The 18,213-nt window shown below is 45.3% G+C and overlaps 1 protein-coding gene across 4 annotated transcripts in view; it reads right to left on the bottom strand.

Moving 5' to 3' along the window:
* Positions 1–11,368: 11,368 nt before the first annotated feature.
* The window catches only part of sppl2b (signal peptide peptidase like 2B), a 41,643-nt gene continuing 34,798 nt past the window's right edge, over positions 11,369–18,213 (bottom strand). Inside the window, exons 14-16 of one of the 4 annotated variants that reach the window (XR_004416269.1) lie at positions 15,816–16,044; positions 13,412–13,471; positions 11,369–11,969 (exon numbers count right to left, since the gene is read on the bottom strand). Coding sequence is in view for 2 of the 4 variants with exons in the window: in XM_033047144.1 (XP_032903035.1) it covers positions 11,796–11,969; positions 13,412–13,471; positions 15,884–16,044 (395 nt within the window). In the remaining 2 variants the exon portion in view is untranslated. Of the gene's footprint in view, positions 12,016–13,411; positions 13,472–15,815; positions 16,045–18,213 lie in introns of all 4 variants that reach the window. The other 3 variants (XM_033047144.1, XM_033047145.1, XR_004416270.1) reach the window with 3 other exon arrangements.

Below are 18,213 nucleotides of genomic sequence, written 5' to 3'. Positions count from 1 at the left end.
TTGGGAACAATCTTCCTGCATCTAGCCTGTCCAACCCCTTAAGAATTTTGTAAGTTTCTATAAGATCCCCCCTCAATCCTCTAAATTCTAGCGAGTACAAGCCGAGTCTATCCAGTCTTTCTTCATATGAAAGTCCTGACATCCCAGGAATCAGTCTGGTGATCCTTCTCTGTACTCCCTCTATGGCAGGATAGAACTAGTGTACGGGGGGGATCGCTGGACGGAGGGGACTCGGTGGGCTGAAGGACCTGTTTCCACGCTGTTTGCTTGAGTCCATGAACAAATCCAAACTAAAACATTGGCCAACAAATGAGGAGTGAAAATTGCCGACTTAATCCATTGTCTGGCAATTTCATCGCTTTCACCGTGAGCTTAATAGAATGATAGGGTGCTGGAAGCAGATTCACTCATGGCTTTCAAAAGCGAATCTGATCAGTACAGAGATGCAAAGGGAAGTAGGCCATCCTAGGCCTTTAAGCCTGCTCTGCCAGTCAATGTGATCATGGCTGACCCTGCACCTAGATATCATATTCCTGCTCCTGCCCAAACTCATTGATGTCTTAGGAGAAATCTACCTACCTCCTCTTTAACTATATATTCAACAGTGAAGCAGACAAAACGTCACCCATTCCTTCTCTCCGGAGACGCTGCCTAACCCTCTGTGTTACTCCAGCATTTTACGTCAATATTCGGTACAAATCAGCATCTGCAGTTCCTTTCTGCCTCAACTACCTCCCCTGGCAGCTTGTTCCATACCCACCCACCGCCCTTTGTGTGAAAAAGTTACCCCTCAGAGTCCTGTTAAATCATTTCCCCTTCACCTTAAACCTATGTCCTCTGGTCCTCGATTCCCCTACTCTGGGCAAGAGACTCTGTGCATCTACCCAATCTATTCCTCTCGTGATTTTATACACCTCTATAAGATCACCCCTCATCCTCTTACGATCCAAGGAATAGAGTCACAGTTTACTCAACTTCTCTCTCCCTGTAGCTGAGACCCTGTCATCCTGGCAACATCCTCGTAAATCTGCTCTGTACCCTTCCCAGCTCAAGTGGTCTAAATCACCTCAACGCCCATCTAAGCCTTTGACCAGTTAAATTTAGTTGAAGTGAATCATGTTGATGCATTTGAAGGTAAACACATAGGGACAACAGCAGGGATAAAAATGTTGTCAGACCATCAGGCCCAGACCATCACACAAACCAACCTCCCTTCCATTGACTCCATTTATACCTCACACTGCCTCGGCAAGGCCAGCAGCATCATCAAGGCCCTGTCACACCCTGGCCACTCCTCCTTGTGGCTAAAGGGATCGGGGGGTATGGAGAGAAGGCAGGTACAGGATACTGAGTTGGATGATCAGCCATGATCACATTGAATGGCGGTGCAGGCTCGAAGGGCCGAATGGCCTACTCCTGCACCTATTTTCTATGTTTCTTCTTCCCTCTCCCTTCGAGCAAAAGGTACAGAAGTGTGAAAACGCACACCTCCAGATTCAGGGACAGTTTCTTCCCGGCTGTTATCAGGCAACTGAACCATCCTACCACAACCAGAGAGCAGTCTTGAACTACTATCCACCTCTTTGTTGACCCTCGGACTATCCTTGATCGGACTTTGCTGGCTTTACCTTGCACTAAACGTTATTCCCATCTCATGCATCTGTACACTTTATATGGATCGATTGTAATCATGTATTGTCTTTCTGCTGACTGGTTAGCGCGCAACAGAAGCTTTTCACTGTACCTCGGTTCACGTGACTATAAACTGAACCAAAACTGTTTGGACTCTGTGAAGATAGATGGGAAGAAGCTCGTAAAATATAAATGGCAATGTTGACCTGTTGGAATATCTTTTAGTATGAAGAGTACTTTGTAATCTATTTCTGTTTGGTCACTCAATAACCTTCTTTGAGAAACAACCTCTCTCCCCTCTCCCCTCATTCGTCAGTGTCCATCATTAATTAACATCTTCTAGCTATTTTCACTCTCAAGTGCCTGTCCCACTTACGCAACCTTTAAAGGGCCTGTCCCAAGAGCATGCAACCTGCATGCAGTGAGTGCGACCAAACCGGAAGCGGGGGTCGCGCGGAGGTCGAGTGAGTGACGTGAAGTTCGAGCGAAGTCCACGGGAAGTTCGCGCGTGACGTACGGCGTCGAGACGTTGCGCACACCCGGCGAGGCGGTGCGTACGGCGTCGAGGCGGCTGCGGGCCGGCAGGCCGTTGCGCGCGGAATTTTTGAACACGGTCAGTTTTTCGGAGCCCCGCGCGATGTCGGGACCAGCTCCGCACAACTCCATACGGCTCCGGCGATCGAAGTGGGACCGGCCCCGCGAGGCCGTACGGCTCAAGCGACCACGTTAGGTCGCGCTTGCCGCATGGAGTCGCATGCTCGTGGGACAGGCCATTTACAGGCGACCTCCGGCACCCGTGATAGGTCGCCGAAATAAGACGGCAACATGTTGAAAATTCAGCGGTGACCAGAAAGACGCTTCGACTCTTTGGAGACCTCTCACGACCATAGGAGACCTCTCATGACCGTGGTCTCCAAAGAGTCGTAGCGTCTTTCTGGTCGCCGCTGAATTTTCAACATGTTGAAAAATTCGGCCACCTATCACAAGTGCCGGCAGTCGCCTGTAAAGCTCGCGTAAGTGGGACAGGCCCCTAAGCCTCTGAAATTATTTGAGCTTTTACGTGTGTTATGATAAGTTTGTGAGAAGATTGGGTCTTTGTACAGCATAGATAAACTTCCATCTACCGTGATTGAATAGGTAACCAATTGTCGATGCAGATAATCAAAATAAAAACTGACCATTGTTCATGATTTTGCAACATGTTCTTTGATTTAACTTGACCTATTAGGAAAGCAGAATTACAGCCAAGAATGTGCCTGAAACAGTTCGAACTCCCGAGCCCATACAATAGTTTATGCACTACGGTTTTATTTACTCAGAGTACCTGGTGATTTACGGGCGGGTTTTTCTGGTGGTGCTTTGTCTAATGTTCCTCTAAATCTGCAGCAAATAAGGATTTCATTGTGGACAAAAATGCTGGAGAAACTCAGCGGGTGAGGCAGCATCAATGGAGCGAAGGAAATAGGCAACGTTTCGGGTAGAGACCCTTCTTCAGACTGTCATTGTTCTGGTTCATATCCAATGTACAGTGTCTGACATATAAACACTCCTGAATCTCACCAGAATCACATTTACCACCGCTTACCCTTGAGATCTGCACATCCAGCCCCGGCAGGCACATCCAGTTTTGATCTCACTTAAAGATAGACACAAAATGCTGGAGTAACATAGAAACATAGAAAATAGGTGCAGGAGTAGGCCATTCGGCCCTTCGAGCCTGCACAGCCATTCAATATGATCATGGCTGATCATCCAACTCAGTATCCTGTACCTGCCTTCTCTCCATACTCCCTGATCCCTTTAGCCACAAGGGCCACATCTAACTCCCTCTTAAATATAGCCAATGAACTGGCCTCAACTACCTTCTGTGGCAGAGAATTCCACAGATTCACCACTCTCTGTGTGAAAAATGTTTTCCAGATCTCGGTCCTAAAAGATTTCCCCCTGATCCTTAAACTGTGACCCCTTGTTCTGGACTTCCCCAACATCGGGAACAATCTTCCTGCATCTAGCCTGTCCAACCCCTTAAGAATTTTGTATGTTTCTATAAGATCCCCCCTCAATCTTCTAAATTCTAGCGAGTACAAGCCGAGTCTATCCAGACTTTCTTCATATTTCGGGCCGAAACGTTGCCTATTTCCTTCGCTCCATAGATGCTGCCGCACCCGCTGAGTTTCTCCAGCACTTTTGTCTACCTTCGATTTTCCAGCATCTGCAGTTCCTTCTTAAACTCTCAATCAGGAACGTCACCCATTCCTTCTCTCCGGAAACGCCGCCTGTCCCGCTGAGTTAATCCAGCAATTTTGTGTCTATCTTTGGCTTGTAGCCTATCTTTTAGACTAAGGTTTTTTGACAACTGGCCTAAAGTGTCCAGTGTAAAATGTTATGCGATCATGCTCCTTAAGGATGTTTTAAAGAAACTATGTATAGAGGTTAGTGTTGTAGAAATTAGATACGTGGTGGGAGTTAGCAAAGGTTTGATACATTGAAAAATGGAATTGAAGGTGAGAATGCAATTCCCACCAACTCATCATACGATTAATTTCAAGTATACTATCAAAGAACACACTTCAGGTTCCTTGTTGATTGGAACAATGGGTATCTGTGTGCCATGCCATGGATTAATGGCCAGACAATAGCTGCATCAGAATGATTTGTTGATCTGGATGCTTTAGCCTTTTGCTGCACGTTGGATATTTTTTTTTGCCCAAACAGGAAATTTCAGCGCCCTTGACTGGATTGCTGATTAACTGCTGTGCAGTCACTCATTAGAGGATAGGATGACAGAGGGCAGAGAAATGCGACTCTGTGCCAGGAAAAGCTACAAAAAAGTCAATTGTACCCAAGTCTTTAAACAAAAGCAGAGGTAGGTTTAAAAACAATGAATGAGAACATGTCAACCACCACGGACGTTCTAGTGATTGATGTTTGTGGCAAATCTGGATCCACAACAGGAAACTATGCAGATGCGTAAAGAAAACCCATGTAAGAATCTCAAAAGGTTGTCGATCATCAGGGTGAAGGTATTTGCTTGTAATAACTACCTCAAGAAACCGAGTCGGGCAAACGGTGGATTGAAGGAAATAATATTTTAAAACTTTTTAATTTAAGTTTGGAACCTATGAAGAGGTTCCTGCTAATATATTGTGGGATACAAATATGGTTGAAGATGACACAAGGAAGCAGTTCAAGATTTTGATTTAAAAGCTCGTCAATGTAGAAAGGACTGAAACTTAGAAAGAATAAGGGGTAAGCCATGTAGAATGGAGATGAGGAAACACTTTTTCACACCGAGATTTGTGAGTCTGTGGAATTCTCTGCCTCGGAGGGCGGTGGAGGCCGGTTCTCTGGATACATTCAAGAGACAGCTAGATAGGGCTCTTAAAGATAGTGGAGTCAGGGGATATGGGGAGAAGGCAGGAACGGGGTACTGATTGTGGATGATCAGCCATGATCACATTGAATGGCAGTGCTGGCTCGAAGGGCTGAATGGCCTACTCCTGCACCTATTGTCTATTGTCAACAAGTTTTCCTGATCACAGTCTGACAACCTTCATGGAGAAATGTTCGTGGCCATATGTAAAGACAGGGCGATCTAATAATGGATATTAGCATGCTAGCTTTCCAGCAATCAAGCTGGAAAGGGTGCAGAGAAGATATGCAAGGCCGTTGCCAGGACTCGAGGTCCTTAGCTATAGGGAGAGGTTGAGCAGGTTGGGTCTGTATTCCTTGGAGCGCAGGAGGATGAGGAGTGATTTTATAGAGGTGTACAAGGTCATGAGAGGAATAGATCCAGTAGATGCAGAGTTTCTTGCACAGAGTAGGGAATCGAGGTCCAGAGGAACATGGGTTTAAGATGAAGGGGAAAAGATTCAATAGGAATCTGAGGGGTATCCTTTTCCACACAAAGGGCGGTGGGTGTATGGAACAAGCTGCCAGAGGAGGTAGATGAGGCATGTTCTAACATCACAGTTAGGAGACATTTGGCCAGGTAGATGGATAGGATAGGTTTAGTGGGATATGGGCCAAGTGCAGGCAGATGGGACTAGTTTAGAGGGGGCATGTTGGTCAGTATGGGCAAGTTGAGCCGAAGGGCCTAGTTTCCACGCTATGTGACTCTGGTACAGAAGTAAACTATTCAGCCCGTCATGTCCGTGTCAGTGAATTACAAATATCTAAAATTGACGATAGCTAAAATAAAACAATTCCTCCAGTTTGATGACCTCGAAAAGATCATCCACACATTTATCTCCTCCCGATTAGATTACTGCAACTCCCTTTACACTGGCATCAGCCAATCATCCCTGTCCCGCCTGCAACTGGTCCAAAACGCCGCAGCGAGACCCCTGACGGGCACCCGAAAATGGGACCACATCACCCGATCCTGGCCTCTCTCCACTGGCTCCCTGAGCGGTTCCGAATACATTTCAAGATCCTTCTTTATGTTTACAAAGCTTGCCCCCACCTACATCAAAAGTCTGCTTACCCACCACACCACCTCCAGGTCCCTCAGATCGGCCGGCTTGGGGTTACTGAATACCCCGCGATCTAGGCATAAGCTCAGGGGCGACCGTGCCTTTGCGGTTGCAGCTCCTAGACTGTGGAACAGCATCCCCCCCTTCCCATCAGAACTGCCCCCTCCATCGACTCCTTTAAGTCGAGACTTAAAACTCATCTCTACTCCCAAGCCTTTCTTGACGTCCTCTGAGCGAGGGCTATATGTATGTAGTGATGTTTGTATTTAATCTATGAACCACTGTTGTATAACGTTGGTAGCTCCACCAATGTAAAGCACTTTGGCCAATGAGAGTTGTTTTTTAAATGTGCTATAGAAATAAAAGTGACTTGACTTGACAAAGTTAGTTTACCTAACTCCACTTTCCACCACACATCCTGCAGTCTAGTGACACAACGTGTAGATGTTTGCCACGGGTCTCTTGAATGAATTTAAATATATACCTCATGTTGTTCTCCCATCTGCAAAGGGAAATGGGTTTTCCCTGTTATCATGTCTAGAGCAGTGCAGCGGTAGTCCCTGCCTCACAGCGACAGAGACCGAAGTTCCATCCTGACTGCGGCTGCTGTCTGTACGGAGTTTGCACGTTCTCCCCATGATCGTGTGGGTTTTCTCCAGGTGCTCCAGTTTCCCCCCACATTCCAAAGACATGCAGGTTTGTGGGTTATTTGGCTTGGTACGATTGCAAAACGTGTGTGTGTGTGTGTCTGTGTGTCTGTGTGTGTGTGTGTCTGTGTGTGTGTCTCTGTGTGTGTGTGTCTGTGTGTGCGTGTGTGTGTGTCTGTCTGTGTGTGTGTGTCTGTGTGTGTGTGTCTGTGTGTGTGTGCGCGTGTCTGTGTGTGTGTGTGTCTGTGTGCGTGTGTCTGTGTGCGCGTGTCTGTGTGTGTGTGTGTCTGTGTGTGTGAGTGCGTGCGTGCGCGCCCGGTGGCTTGTATCTCTAAACTAAATTAAACAATTAAATCTTCAGTCACAAGTGTTCATTTCCTTCCACAGATGCCTGATCCTCCTGCAGCTATTCTTTTGCTGTTCCGGATCCCAGCTACTATGATCTCCTGTGCCACAAACCTTCCCCAGGCTTCCTTTAGTCCAAAGCAGACAGTACTCACCTTGTCAACCGCGATTCAAAGCTATTATTCTCCAGTCCTTATACCATCTCGGAAACCTTCCCCCACTGTACCACCTCTCACGCTGTCCCATTATTCCATAAGAAGACACAATGCGGGACAGGCAGCATCCCTGGAGAGAAGGAATGGGTGACGTTTCGCGTCGAGACCCTTCTTCAGTCTGAAAAAGGGTCTCGACCCAAAACGTCACCCATCCCTTCTCTCCAGAGATGCTGCCGATCCTGTTAAGTTACTCCAGCTTTTTGTGTCTATCTTTGGTTTAGACCAGCATCTGCAGTTCCTTCCTGCAACATTTTAAAACCCCTTCACAATCTCAGCTCCCCCATCCTTGCACAGCAGACATAGAGATGACACAAACCAACATGGCGCAGTGGAATTAAAGAGAGTCCACTTTAAACTATAAAAACTTTATTTGGAAATCATAATCCACAACTCAACATGATTTTTGTTTTAAAGAATAATGGAAAACAGAATACATCTTATTGGAATCAGTACCATTTGTATGTTAAGCAGCTTTATTGAGGGAGAAAATAAATAAAAGCCCTCGGCCCAATCAATCAGCCATTAACTTGGGATAAATGATTAATGCAATTCTACCCAACTCTTGTTTAGTCATCAGGTTCTAAACAAGTTCAGTGTGGGCTGTTTTTGGCCCTATTGGGTGTTTTTGTTGGAGGGACTGCTATGTTGAGAGATTTGACCTTCATATTGCACAATTTTCAAATAAAGAAATTAAAGCCATATTTTTTAATCTTCAATCCATTTTTTAAGATATTACTTCATATAAAGCACCACATATAGAGAAAAGAAAAAAGATAACACAGAATCTAAAAGGAATATTCCTTGTTTGCTGGCTGGTGGACGACACTGCCACCTTTTACAGTTCGCTGGACAGAGGCGGCAGGTGTGATTAGTTGCATGTGTTTGTGATAACAGTTGTATTAAATACATTGGAAAACATGATTCATCTTTTGTGCCCTACACATGCTTTTCCTTCCTGATATTTTACCCAAAGAAACTGTTGATAACTGCAAGGATTTAGAAATGTAATTCCATCGGTTAAAAAGGTCTAAGAATGTTTCATGATATTCAGAAACCTCTTGGTAGTCTCAGAGATTATTGTGTGACAACGACAAACATATTCAAGTGCAAGTGGACAAGTGAAACATCAGAACTGCCACCAGCCCTCAGATAATGAAATACATCCAAACTAATGAAACGTCACCCACTTTACTGCCACATAGACCAGGGTTCAACGGCCCGGAACAGTTTAAAGTTGGAATGAAAGTTGTTCCACTTACTGAAATGAGGCTTGTCAGTCTAACCTGTTGGTTGCAGAGGGATCGATCGATGTGTGGTTCCACGGGAGGTAGGACAGAGCATGTAGGACAAACGATTTGGAAAGCTGATCTCTACCGACAGACTTTGGAACACGAGAGTAAAGCAGGCTTGCTGGACTGCAAAAGGCGAAGGAGAATGTAGATGCACGAGCATCAGGTGTGAAGGAACTGCAGATGCCGGTTTACGCCGTAGACACAAAATGCTGGAGTAACTCAGCGGGACGGGCAGCATCTCTGGAGAGAAGGAATCGGCGACGTTTCGGGTCGAGACCCTCTCTCCGACGAGTCTGAAGGTGGGTCTCGACTCGAAAAGGCCCTCATTCCTTCTCTCCAGAGATGCTGCCTGTCCCGTTGAGTTACTCCAGCATTTTGTGTCCATCTTGCACGAGAATCGCTACAGTCTAGACTATTTCCAATAATGACCCTTTTCTATGAGAACTGAGTAAGCTATGCTTGTACTCACTGGACTTTCATAGAGAGGGGATCTCATTGACAAACCACTAATATGAGTTACTCCAGCACATTTTTTATACTAATTTGGAAGGTTTGGAGGATACCTGTACAAATAAATCTAATGCCTCTCTCAAAGAGCTAGGACCAAATTAACTTCATGTTACAAGATTTTGTTGTGACCCTAACTAACATTAGGAAACAATGTGCCTTAAGTTCATAAGTTATAGGAGCAGAATGAGGCCATTCAGCCCATCGAGTCATGGCTGATCTATCTTTCCCTCTTCAACCCCATTCTCCTGCCTTCTCCCCCTGACCCTTGACACCCGTACATATCAAGCATGTAGGTTCATTTGAATCTGAAATCATCCAACAAAATTTGTGCCATTTTTAACAATAGTTGCAAACATAAAATGTGTAGGAAGGAACTGCAGGTGCTGGTTTACACCGAAGATAGACACAAAATGCTGGAGTAACTCAGCGGGACAGGCAGCATCTCTGGATAGAAGGAATGGGTGCCGTTTCAGGTCGAGACCTTTCTGCCGACTGAGAGTCAGGGAGAGGGAGACACAGAGATAAGGAAGAGCAAGGTGTGAAAAAGAGACATCAAAGGGGATGCTGTTCAAAGAAAATGTAGAAAAGATCATTGTTAGCGAGAAGGTGTCAACGAAGCATACAGAGATATTATTTAATCAGGGGACAGTCAGACTGATCGGAGAACTAGGAAGGAGGAGGGATGGAGAGAGAGAGGAAGCAAGGGTTACTTGGAGTTAGAGAAGTCAATATTCATACCACTGGGGTCCAAGCTGCCCAAGCGAAACATAACATTTCTAGTTTGCATTTCTTGTTAAAAATACGACACACCATATATGATACCCTTAAAATAAGCAGCAGGCAGGATATAGTGTTCGAAATTATATCTATAGTGTTCGAAATGATATCTATAGTGTTCGAAATGATATCTATAGTGTTTGAAATTATATCTATAGTGTTCGAAATTATATCTATAGTGTTCAAAATGACAGGAGGGGTAATGTCTGCCAGACCTCCAGTCAGCATTCAGGCAATGCCTAAAATAGTAACATGATCTTATTGAAACAGTTACAATTCTTAGGGGTCAACAAAATAGATGAGAAGATAGTTTTCCCCCCAACTATTGCATCTGGAATCAGTCTCAAATTAATCGATTGGCCATTCAAAGTGGATGAAATATGCTCATGTTGTCGGTAAGTTACTGGGTATAAAGCCCCTCGATCAGTAATCGGCAAGAACCGACGGGAAGATGAATAAAAGATGGGGGGGGGGGGGGGAGTTATTGCGATGAAACTGTGTGGGAACGAACGGTAACTTATCAGATTTGATTCTACAAATGCATTGTGCTGCAAATTGTGTGGTTCTGTTGATGGACTTTGATAAGACGGGCCAAAGTGGCCTTGCTGGTTCTGTACATTCCTACTGTGACTGTGTCATGATGCACAGCCCCAACACTGATGTCTATTTAATTAAATTAAGCGATCATACCAGCCACTACTATGTTTAAGAAGGAACTGCAGATGCTGGAAAATCGAAGGTGGACAAAAATGCAGCAGCATCTATTGAGCGAAGGAAATAGGCAACGTTTCGGGCCGAAACCCTCTGGGTTTCGACCCGAAACGTTGCCTATTTCCTTTTGGGTTCGGCCCGAAATGTTGCCTATTTCCTTTGGGTTTCGGCCTGAAACGTTGCCTATTTCCTTTGGGTTTCGGCCCGAAACGTTGCCTATTTCCTTCGCTCCATAGATGCTGCTGCACCCGCTGAGTTTCTCCAGCATTTTTGTCTACCCTCAGCCACTACTAAACTCCACACTCACCATCTACCCAACAAATAGTTCAGTGATTACCACATGCACCTCTTTCTAAATGAGATGCCAGCTAGAAATTCTTAATTTAAGAGGAGACATTGTTACCTGCAGACTTCCCTACCATTTTGTGACTATCTTTAGTAAGCACCCTAATAAAGCTGGAGAGATTCCTCTACCTTGCATTCCTGTTTATGGTTCAGCGGTTCATTGTTTACGTCCATAAGGGATAAATTGCGATGAAGATTTGTTCAATGACTTGCAGGTCTGCACGCTGCTGGATTGGGAGTTAATTCCTTATGCCCCTGTCCCACTTAGGAAACCTGAACGGAAACCTCTAGTGACTTTGCGCCCCACCCAAGGTTTCCTGTGCGGTTCCCGGAGGTTTTTGTCAGTCTCCCTACCTGCTTCCACTACCTGCAACCTCCGGCAACCACCTGCAACCTCCGGGAACCGCACGGAAACCTTGGGTGGGGCGCAAAGTCTCCAGGGGTTTCCGTTCAGGTTTCCTAAGTGGGACAGGGGCATTAGGGGATCAGGAGATGTGGCAATGACAATATTTTTTTTTTCTGACCAGTCATTTTTTTAACAATGAACGTTTGGTTAGGTTCAGAATTGGGGAGGTAGGTCGAGGTGTTCTGTACTTGGTAGTGTCAGCTTTGAGAAAGCAAGCAGCTTGAGTAGGGCCACTGTTCAGCCGGCCGTGGGGTCTGTTTGGGGCAGTACAACTGCCCATGATCATTTGGGAGGAGAACGTAACCGTTAAAGGTCCACCCACCAGGCATTCTATCATTCGCTTCAGCTAACATCTGCAATACCGATCTACCTCGTTGTATATAAACCCACTATATTAAGCATGTTTTAAAAATTGCGTTGTAAGTACATTGTCCGCGCTATCATTGACCCGTCCTGTCTTTCAGCAGAAAGTTCTCACTGGGTTCAGCTTCGTTTTCATCAGTGGCTCCTCCAGCTGGAGTGTTCAGGGCTTTCTCTTCATGGTGGCTGGCAGTCGGAGATGAGTTGTCACAGGTCTGTGAACTGTTGTCAGTATCCAATAATCCCAGCTGTCCCTGCAACATACAAATCCAGACCAATATTGGTCAGGGTGGTAGAAGCCTAAATGGATGAGTCATATCCAGAAGATAAGACACAAAATGCTGGAGTAACTCAGCGGGTCTGGAGAAAAGGAATAGGTGACTTATCGGGACGAGACCCTTCTTCAGACCCAGATTCGCCCAATTGCAATAACAGTGACGTTCGTAAGTTCTAGGAGCAGAATTAGGCCATTCGGCCCATCAAGTCTACTCCGCCATCCAATCATGGTTGATTTATCTTTCCCTTTCAATATCATTCTCCTGCCTTCTCCCCCATAACACCTGACACCCGTACTAATCAAGAATCTGTCTATCTCTGCCTTAAAAATATCCGCTGACTAGGCCTCCACAGCCTTCTGTGGCTGAAGAGTTATCCACAGAGATAATACTGCATTCACACTACAATTAATCAAGCATCCACTGTAAATGGATTGATTGTAATCATGTATTGTCTTTCTGCCGACTGGTTAGCACGCAACAAAAAGCTTTTCACTGTACACATGACAATAAACTAAACTAAACATCCATTCATACGTGTAGGAAAGAACTGCAGATGCTGGTTTAAATCGAAGGTAGATACAAAATGCTGGAGCAACTCAGTGGGACAGGCAGCATCTCTGGAGAGAAGGACTGGATGACGTTTCGGGTCGAGACTCTGAAAAAGGGTCTCAACCCGAAACGTCACCCATTCCTTCTCTCCAGAGATGCTGCCTGTCCCCGTTCATATGTTATCTTTCCAGAACACAGTTAGAAATCCCTGGAGGAATTAAACATGATAAAGTATTGGATGATTTGCTATTACAGATAACCTTGTTATAATGGACTATGGGGTGGGTAATGGTGTCCGTTAATGCCAATTGCCCGCTGTAACCGAGTAAGAGGGGTAAATATATACAGTATTGGAAAAACAGCAATTAAACATACACTACACAAGACACAGAATGAACAGGAAAGCTAAACACAGATTGAGCCGGGATAGACACATAATACTTGAGTAACTTAGCGGGACAGGCAGCTGAGTTACTCCAGCATTTTGTGTCTATCTTCGGTGTAAGCCAGCATCTGCATCCTTCCTACACAGACTGAGCCAAGATAGGCTGCAACCACCGAGTGGGCACTCCATGAAACAACAAACGTAGACCTTTGTTCCTGATACGAGCGGATGCCTCAATTGCAACAGATTTTGTCCGCTATAACCAAAATCCGTCATAAAGAAGCCCATAATACAAGGGTAGACTGTGCACTCGTGCATAGCCGGCCTTTGCAAGGTAACAACAATGTGAAGCAGCCCCAAATCTAACAAAAGGGACACCACATCAGCAGCTTCACGAGGTGCCGTCAACCGATGTTGATTTTAAACAATATATCTGGGGAAGGGTGTAAAGTTCCTGGGAATGTGAGATTTCAGGAAGACGTACCTGTTTCGGAGCAGTTGGAGGTGGTGAAGCAACATATGTAGCGACGTCTTGTGAACTGGTCTGAAATTTGGTTGAAGGGAAGAAAGATTTTGATTACACACAAGACACAACAATGGGGCAACAGAGACTTATTATTTTGCTGAAATGTTTAAGAAAGAACTGCAGATGCTGGAAAAATCGAAGGTAGACAAAAATGCTGGAGAAACTCAGCGGGTGAGGCAGCATCTATGGAGAGAAGGAATGGGTGACGTTTCGGGTCGAGACCCTTCTTCAGATCGAAGAAGCTGCAAACTTCCAGCATCTGCAGTTTTTTCTTAAACATTTAGCCCAAGACTATCATGTATCACAAATTATAAATGGCCACTTGAATGAAATGGAGTTCAGTATTTATTTATATAAAGATAAACATGAATGTAATCATGGAGCCTTAAAACAATGAACAAGGGAGCAGAAATCTATGATTGGAGAGGGTAAACTGGATGAAATGCAGCAACAAATGACACACCAGATTATCACGCAACTGAATCATCCTTCCACAACCTGAGAACAGTGCTGAATCTACCTATTTGAGGACCCTCGGACTATCCTTGACCGGACTTTGCCTTGCACTAAACATTATTCCCTTATCATGTATCTGTACGCTGTAAATGGCTCAATTGTAATCACACACTGTCTTCCTGCTGACTGATCAGCACGCGACAATATACTAAACTGAACTGAGTAACTCAGCAGGTCAGGCAGCATCTCTCTCTGTCTCTCTGGGAAAGCTAAATCACTTGAAAGTGAGCCCTGAAACAATGGACAAAGTCATCTGGAGAAACTCAGCGGGTGGGGCAGCATCTATGGAGCGAAGGAATAGGCAACGTTTCGGGTCGAGACCTATTCCTTCGCTCCATAGATGCTGCCCCACCCGCTGAGTTTCTCCAGCTTTTTTGTCCACCTTCGATTTTTCCAACATCTGCAGTTCTTTCTTAAACACTGGACAAAGTAATCTAGTTAATTTCCCTCAATAGATACTAGGCACAGTGAGAAATCAATTACCATGTTCAAAGGATCAACTCACTAATACATTGTTTAAGAAGGAACTGCTGATGCTGGAAAATCGAAGGTAGACAAAAATGCTGGAGAAGCCCAGCGGGTGAGGCAGCATCTATGGAGCGAACGTTTCGGGCAGAAACCCTTCTTCAGTGAGTCTGAACTCCAGCAATCTCCTGCTTGCATATTATGGAGGTACAGCTACGCCCTGCAGGGATATGTTTAATAAAGAACTGCAGATGCTGGAAGGGTCTCGACCTGAAACGTCACCTATTACTTTGCTCCTTAGATGCTGCCTCGATCACTGAGTTTCTCCAGCATTTTTGTCTACCCTGCAGGGATATATTGGGTTATGTTTATGACCAAAGTACTCATTTGGCTTACGGAAACAAAGGCTTAAAGGATTACCACGTGTGCATTACGTATTAATGGGCATTCAATCAGCTAAAACCCATCAAACCACACTTCCCGGCAAAGATCCTATAGACCACTATAGCAAGATAGACCACTCCAGCTAAATGCAATGGGCTGATGTGTAGTACGCAACGGAGCGGAACGTGGGCCTTTTTTTCATCCATTTCCGTAACCGGACCCGACCCGACTCGCAGTGTAATCAACGTTGCGGAGGATCAGTTTGTGTTAATAAATTAAAATTCTGAAAATGAGGAGAATATTTTTACCAAATAAATGTTATTTTTACGAGGATGTTTCCGTAACCGGCTTCCGTCTCCGCACTAGTATCCTACGGGATCCTTGGTGCGGAGACGGAAGCCGGTTACGGAAATGGGGCCGAAAATTACCCATGAATCTGCCCATGACCGTACTGCGTCTTTTTCGTTGAGTGGGCCATCTTGCTCGCTGTAGGATCTTTGCTTCTCGGCACTTCCTCAGGTAGGAGCACAACGGGGGCTTTAGCCTGCAAGATCACCCAAGGATAAGAATCCTCTCGTCGCCGGTACCAGGCGAAACTGGAAGATCTGAATGATTGAGTATCCTGGGGCTCTTTGAACCAGGTGGTTTGGTCTCACTAGGTTTTGTTTTCTAAGGTAATTACTACTTTGCACCTTAATCAGCCGGGGATCTGTTAATTATGGAAGAACTTACTATCTTCTGGGAAATGCTCTTTTAAATGCAATTCTAGGATAAATAGAGACACTCATGTTATCTCTTACATGGCTTAATGACAATAGGAAACAAAGGTGACAAAGTTCTGTTCTATCATATCTGTGCCTTGCATAAACACTCCTTATCTTTCCTCCTTAAAAGTGGGGATAAAACAAAGATTTAAAAAAAACACTCCGTTTCATTTTAAACTTTGCAGTGGGTCCAAGATATAATTGCAAGTTGATAGAACCGCAAATTTACTCAACTTTATTATTACATTTGGGGAGGGGGCAATATAATTCTTCTAGGCACTCATATCAAACTGGTATTCACCGCAAATCCATTTCCATTCCAGAACTTTGCCACCTCCTTACGCCAGCAGGCAACGCAGATGCTGGTGATCAGAGTGCATGGGACCAGGTAGAGGAGAGCTGGCTGGCCGGTCTGCATTAGTGCCAGAGCAACAAAAGTGATGAGAAGACCAACGCCATATGCTGAGGAACAAAACACAAGAAACAGGTGAATGAGCAGCAGTAAATACTTGCGTAAACCGCGTGCGGTGAGGAGGACTCACAGCCAGCCGTGGCCATATCCCAACAGCAGTGGAGGAAGGAACTGCAGATGCTGGTTTAAACCGAAGATACAAAATGCTGGAGTAACTCAGCGGGGCAGGCAGCATCTCCGGAGAGAAGGAATGGGTGACGTTTTGGGTCGGGACCCTTCTTGTGAATGAAGGGGAAAGGTCCGGAGATGAAATAACGGCGATTCCAGAACAAGGGGTCACAGTTTAAGGATAAGGGGGAAATCTTTTAGGACCGAGATGAGAAAAACATTTTTCACACAGAGAGTGGTGAATCTCTGGAATTCTCTGCCACAGAAGGTAGTTGAGGCCAGTTCATTGGCTATATTTAAGATGGAGTTAGATGTGGAACTTGTGGCTAAAGGGATCAGGGGGTATGGAGAGAAGGCAGGTACGGGATACTGAGTTGGATGATCAGCCATGATCATATTGAATGGCGGTGCAGGCTCGAAGGGCCGAATGGCCTACTCCTGCACCTATTTTCTATGTTTCTATGAGCTGCGGCCTAGCGGGCCTGACTAACCCACCGTGTAACTGGGAACCCGCCCGGTGAGGGAGGCCACAGCAGTCTCCACCCAAAACACAAACCACTCTTTTCTTCTTTTCTAATTGCTCTGTGTGTTTCAGCATTTTCTACATTCCTGGTTTATTTTACCTCTGCAGATTAGTATGGTTGTTGAGGGGCAAGCTGCTCTTTAAATATTTATTTGCATTTCCTGTGTCTTTTTTCAGCCAAGATTCAAATATTTCTGTGCCAATGCATACTTTGTCTCCATTCATCCAACCATCCAAACATACCAGAGTAGTTTGAGATCGAGGGAGGAAGCTGGTTGCTGACACTAGACAAAAGGCCCAGTAAGAAGAAACATAGAAAACAGGTGTTTAAGAAGGAACTGCAGATGCTGGAAAATCGAAGGTTGACAAAAGGTGCTGGAGAAACTCAGCGGGTGCAGCAGCATCTAAGGAGTGAAGGAAATAGGCAACGTTTCGGGACGAAACGTTGCCTATTTCCTTCGCTCCTTAGATGCTGCTGCACCCGCTGAGTTTCTCCAGCACCTTTGTCTACCAAAGAAAACAGGTGCAGGAGTAGGCCATTCGGCCCTTCAATATGACCATGGCTGATCATCTAAAATCAATACCCCGTTCCTGCTTTTCCCCCATATTCCTTGATTCCTTTGGCCCTAAGAGCTAAATCTAACTCTCTCTTGGAAACTGAAAATTGAAGAAACGGGGGTGGTGGGGGGGGGGGTGTCTCACCTTCCATGCCCCAAACACGGCTGCAGGAGCCCCCCCCACCCCCCCAGGAACAAAGGCTGAAGAGGGCCTTGCAAGGAGAGGGACGATGGTTCACAGGACGACCGGAATGGTGGTGACAGCTGCAACGGAACTTTGTGTCCAGCTGATACTGGTGGGGCTGTAAAATGGCACCTCTTGCTTACAGATGGACTGTTCTGGTCATTATGTATTAACTGGAGCACTGTGCCTATGTGTGGTGAAATTCTGGCTGAGCTGCATTTCACTGTACCTTGGTACATGTGATAATAAATAATCAATTAAACCATAAAACAAGAATATGAACTAATTTAAAAAAAAATGTCACCAGTGTACTGATCAACTCTCTTAACTGAACACAATTAAACAAAATGCTGGAGAAACTCAGCGGGACAGGCAGCGTCTTTGGAGAGAAGGAAGGGGTGACTTTTTGGGTCGAGACTTTTCTTCAGACTGACGTGTATAAAATCATGAGAGGAATAGATCGGGTAGATGCGCAGAATCTCTTGCCCAGAGTAGGGGAATCGAGGACCATAGGACATAGGTTCAAGGTGAAGGGGAAAAGATTTAATAGGAATCTAAGGGGTAACTTTTTCCACACAAAGGGTGGTGGGTGTATGGAAAAAGCTGCCAGAGGAGGTAGTTGAGTCTGAGACTATCCCAACGTTTAAGAAACAGTTAGACAGATACATGGATAGGACAGGTTTGGAGGAATATGGTTCAAGCAGGTGGGACTAGTGTAGCTGGGACAAGTTGGCCACTGTGGGCTAGTTGGGCCGAAGGGCCTGCTTCCACACTGTATCACTCTATG

This window comes from Amblyraja radiata, chromosome 29 (assembly GCF_010909765.2).
Source record: "Amblyraja radiata isolate CabotCenter1 chromosome 29, sAmbRad1.1.pri, whole genome shotgun sequence".
Lineage (NCBI taxonomy): Eukaryota > Metazoa > Chordata > Chondrichthyes > Rajiformes > Rajidae > Amblyraja > Amblyraja radiata.
This window is presented reverse-complemented; position numbering and strand designations above follow the sequence as displayed.